At 36.0% G+C, this 5,335-nt stretch overlaps 1 protein-coding gene across 1 annotated transcript in view; it reads left to right on the top strand.

Moving 5' to 3' along the window:
• PXDNL (peroxidasin like) overlaps positions 1-5,335 on the top strand; it is a 456,288-nt gene that overhangs the window by 210,600 nt on the left and 240,353 nt on the right. Inside the window, exon 4 of the mRNA XM_017531766.1 lies at positions 4,384-4,455. Within this exon, the coding sequence (XP_017387255.1) occupies positions 4,384-4,455 (72 nt within the window). The remainder of the gene's footprint in view (positions 1-4,383; positions 4,456-5,335) is intronic.

The raw sequence follows: 5,335 nt of genomic DNA, 5'->3' as shown, positions 1-5,335 counted from the left end.
AAAACTCTGTCTCAAAAAAAAAAAAAAAAAAAAAAAAAAGATAAGGTTCCAGTTTTATTCTTTTCCATGTGGATAGCCTGTTTTCCCAACACTATTTCTTCAAGAGATTTTCCTTTCCCCATTGTGTATTCTCGGTACTCTTGTAAGTAATCATTTGACCATGTATGTGAGGGCTTATTTCTGGACTTTACATTGGTCTGTAGATCCGTTTCTATGCCAGTGCCATGTTGTTTTGATTACTATACATTTGTTATAAGTTTTGAAATCAGAAAGTGTAAAATCTTCAATTATGTTATTCTTTCTCAAGATTGCTTTAACTGTTCAGGGCCTCTTGAAATGTCACATCGAATTTAGGATGGAATTCCCTATTTCTACAAAAAAAATGCCATTATAAATCTGATAGGGATTGTATTAAATTTTTAGATCACTTTGAGAAATATTGACATTTTAACAATATTAAATCGTTAAGTCCATGAGCATGGAAAATCTTTTCATTCATTTGCCTTCTCTTTAATTGCTTACAGTAATTTTTTGTATCTTTCACTGTAGAAGTCTCTAACTTCCTTGGTTAAGTTTATTCCTAGGTAGCTTATCATATATGTTAACTGAAATAGTTGAGAAATGTCTTTTTGATTTTTGATTTTGATTTTGATCAAAATTTCTATTTCTAGGTTTTCTATTTCTATCCAATTTAGTATCAGATTGTTTTTTTTTAATTTCTCTTTAGTATTTATAGGTAATTTTCCTTACAGCAAATATCTTGGTACACAATAATCCTGATTTTTAAAATCTTGGTACTAATTTATTTTATTTTGGCTTCTTGCTTTCTTCTTTCCTGTTAATACCAATCCTCCACAACTGACCCCATGCTAGCAAGGAGCCTTCTCCTATACATTTTCCAAGCCCCTTCTTTCAATTCCTAATGGAATTGGGTAATAATCTCCTCAATCTTAGGTTCTCATCAGGGTGGTACTCTCATCATTTGCTGTTCCACCCCTTCTGCCACAGCTCCTTCATCTGTGAAACCCCCACTTGACTCTGCTGCAGAGTGGACTCTAGAGATGTGTTTAATATTTTTTTCCATTCAAAAGTAAACCGAGGTTGCTAACATTCTCTTTCTCTGGTTTTGTCATAGCTTGTGTTCTGGATGATGTGCTTTTCTTCTTTGTTGAGCTTCTTTCAGGGATGTGTGAATTTAGCTGGGTACCATTATCCTATAGGAAATTGGAAGCTGTGACTGGTGTTAATGAAAGTGTCCCTATAAACTTTATAAAATTAATCAGGAAAGAAGGGGGCAGGGGAAAGAAACAAAAATAAGCCAAACTTGCAGGACATTAGCACTCATCATGAAATCATCTGTTCTTTGACCCCATCCTAACAGCTGTTTGGTGCATATTGTCTTAGAATCATGTAGACCCACAAGATTATAGTTCTCCTTAGCTGCTCTGTAGATAACAACTTGAGAATTATGAAATGTTAAGTTTTCCATTTGAAATATCCTTTAGGTCCTGCATACCAATAAGTTCTGAAGGACCTGATAAGGAGCTGACTCACCAAAGAATGTGGTTTCCATATTTACATGATATCCTTCTTACTCCAGCAAGTCAACAACCCCAATTTTCCAACCTCTTTCCCTCCCCTATTGTATTAAAAACCCCAGCCCAGAACTCATTGAGGAGAAGAATTTGAGGGTCCTTTCTGTCCCTTTATTTGGCTGTCCTTTGATAATTAAACTCTTTTATTTGCTGAAAACTGCTATCTCAGTATATTGGTCTTTCTTTCTTTTTTTTTTTTTTAGCAAGTGTACAACCCTCTTGGTCCTATAACATTAATATAGGTAGTAAAATGCCTGGAATTCATACATTACTGATTTAATCAGTCTGTACAGATCTGACTGTAGAAGCTCTATGCTCTTATTTTCCCGCTATTTTGTGGTTATTTTTCCTGCACCATTTTCTTTTATCTCTTTCTTTCTTTCTTTCTCTCTCTCTCTCTTTCTTTCAATTAAACTGTAAGTTCTGGGACACATGTGCAGAACATGCAGGTTTGTTACATAGGTATACATGTGCCATGGTGGTTTGCTGCATCCTTCAACCCGTCATCTACATTAGCTATTTCTCCTAATGCTATCCCTCCCCTAGTCCCCACATCCCCAACAGGCCCCAGTGTGTGATTTTCCCTCCCTGTGTCCGTGTGTTCTCATTGTTCAACTCCCACTTATGAGTGAGAACATGTGGTGTTTGGCTTTCTGTTCCTGTGTTAGTCTGCTGAGAATGATGGTTTCCAGCTTCATCCATGTCCCTGCAAAGAACGTGAACTCATCCTTTTTTATGGCTGCATAGTATTCCATGGCATATATGTGCCACATTTTCTTTAACCAGTCTGTCATTGATGGGCATTTGGGTTGGTTCCAAGTTTTGTTATTGTGAATAGTGCTGCAATAAATATACTTGTGAATGTATCTTTATAATAGAATGATTTATAATCCTTTGGGTATGTACCCAGTAATGGGATTGCTGCGCCAAATGGTATTTCTGGTTTTAGATCCTGAAGCAATTACACTGTTGGTGGTAGTGTAAATTAGTTCAACCATTGTGGGAGACAGTGTGGCGATTCCTGAAACATTTTCTACGATATAACTGTCTAAAGTGAATCTGTATATCTGAGATAAAATATTATGGGAAATTTTAAGTTTTGAAACACCTCCATGAATATTTTATGATTTCATTTTATCTTCATGAAACAATCCATCATTATTTAAAATTGATGATAATAATCAAAACCCAGTATAGTGTTTATATGCCTCTCACTAGAAGCCAACTTTATACCTCAAGACATGACCCTTGAAGTCATGTGGCTCTCAACATTCTAATAGTCTAAGGGCCTTTACCGGGAGGTATTTCTGAATCCAGTGGGGTACATTTACAAAATACTTCCACCTGTTCTGTACCTAGTAACAGCAGCTTTCAATCTTGCTGCATATTATTATCCCCTGTGGAGTTAAGAAGAATCTCAATGTCTAGTCTGTCACCTGGGCCCATCATTAAATCAGAATTTGTGGAGGCAGGGACCCAGACGTCACTATGAGGTCTGGGTAGAACTCAAAATGAGGCCTTACAAATACTACTGACTCATGTACCTATACTTTGATTTGCATACGCCCACCCTTGAGAACCACTAGTGGGTTTTGAGACCACTTCTCAATGCTTCTTATAATCAATTTGAAAAAGCATGGTTCTAGAATATCATATTTCTTAAATTTCACCATGTAGCTATATTTTTGAGCTTTGGAGTAAAAGCAAAATCTTCTCTAGTATCAATTAATGTTGAGGAGAAAAGTATCTAGTTACATTTAAATCCACAAGAGTCCCTGCTACTCTCAGAAGCTTACTGAAGTCCTACACTGGGGGAAAAGAAAGTGGTTTGGAACTTCACAAAGCTTCACTAAGCAAATTATAGAAAATCAGTCCCTGCTTCATTTTTAGCCAGAATTGTGATTTTGATGGCCTTAAGGCAGGACTGTAGATTAGCTGCAATTGAATAATCTAGAAAATATCCTGAGACAGTCCGATTGAGTAGGTTTGTGGGTGAATTTTGGAACTGGCATTAACACCACCAGGTGATTCTGATGCCCTGACAATATGCAAGAGCACATTCCAAAGACACTTGATAGAAGGCTTCAGGAATTCTGATTGTCTCAAACCCTCAGAGGCACAAGTAGAAAAGATCCAGGGCTTCATATTCATGACATTAACAAAGAGCATAGAGAAGAAATCACCTTAACAACCTCTGGTTGAAGACAAACTGTGGAGAAAGTGCTCATATGTCACATAAATTGTTTTCTTCAAACCCTTTGGTAAGATTAGTTGTGTCATCATATTTATAAATCCATTTATAGTACTATTTCCTGGAGATTTTCGACAGCAGCCACAGGAGGATCAAAATTCATCTTATGCATCTCTAAGATGCTTTTATTCCCTTAAGATGAATCCCATGGTGGTATTTGCCAGCTTTGTAACTACCAGTGGAATATATTCAGTGTCATAAAATAAATTTTTAAAATTGTTTATAGTCAAACTTTTATTTTTCTTAGAGAAGTTGTTACTCAGTATATATGACTCCATTAGTCAGAATTTCTCCACAAATGCTCCATGTTTCTTAATATTTTGAACCAAGGATCCATTTGAGAATTTGATGAGAGGCTTAGAACTCTTACCAGTTGAACACGTTTAAATGAAATAACAGTTTCCATATATGGTTAGGAACCTATGGACATCCCATAAAGCTCCTAAGGTTCACAGCTTATGGTTTAAAAAGCTTGCATCTAAGACATGTGGTATCTCTGCTACTTTATAATTTAATGAGATTCTATGTATTTTCCAGGTACCTGTACAAGAATGAAATCCATGCATTAGATAAGCAAACATTTAACGGACTCATATCTTTGGAACATCTGTAAGTAATAGAAACTTTTAAAATTATACCACTCATGGTGATGGTTCAAATAGCTTTTTAAATGCCATTATGTGAAAGTTGAACAATGATTTTAAGCTTTACCATGTGGCTTGAATGACTGAATATCTGTCATCTGTTGGCTAAAAATCAGAATGTATGACTGAGTTGGCGTGAGATTAGGAAAACAGACAGAGCTCAGCTGGAATTCCAGCACTGCATTACTTTGTTGTGTGACATTGGGCAACTTCCTCTCCATGAACCTTTGCTTCCAAATCTCTGAAATGCACTTATTTATGCTGTGCATGTTAAGGTATTGCATACAAACAGCAATAATATTTATTGAGCAAAAATGTTTATTACTTGACATAAAATAGGTATTTATAGAAGGTAATTTGTAGTTGTGACTATAATTAATTTATGAAACAAGATCAAACTTTTAACTGACATGAGAACTTCCAAAACATGAGATTATACCTCTCATATTATAGATAATTAAATTAAATCTAGTGTTAAATGATTTGCCCCAAATTAAGTCTGTATTATTACTGTTACTACCATTATTCTAATTTTTGAGACAGAGTCTCTCTCTGTTGTCCAAACTGGAGTGCAGTTGTATGATCACAGCTCATCTGCCTGCTGGGTTAAACTGATTATTGTCCCTCAGCCTCCCAACTTGGGATTCCAGGCCTGCCCCACCATGCCCAGCTAACTTCTGTATTTTTGTTAAGTGTGCTCTGAATGAAAAGATCACCTAAACAGGCTTTGTGTAAGCGACAAGGCTGTTTATTCATCTGATGTGAGCAGGTTGAGTCTGGAAAGAGAGTCAGCAGAGGGCAGTGGGATAGAAGCTGCTTTTTTTTTTTTTTTTTTTTTTTTTTTT

This window comes from Cebus imitator, unplaced genomic scaffold, assembly GCF_001604975.1.
Source record: "Cebus imitator isolate Cc_AM_T3 unplaced genomic scaffold, Cebus_imitator-1.0 Scaffold73, whole genome shotgun sequence".
Taxonomy (NCBI): domain Eukaryota; kingdom Metazoa; phylum Chordata; class Mammalia; order Primates; family Cebidae; genus Cebus; species Cebus imitator.
Note: the sequence above shows the minus strand (reverse complement) of the source record. Positions and strands in the feature narration are given on the sequence as shown.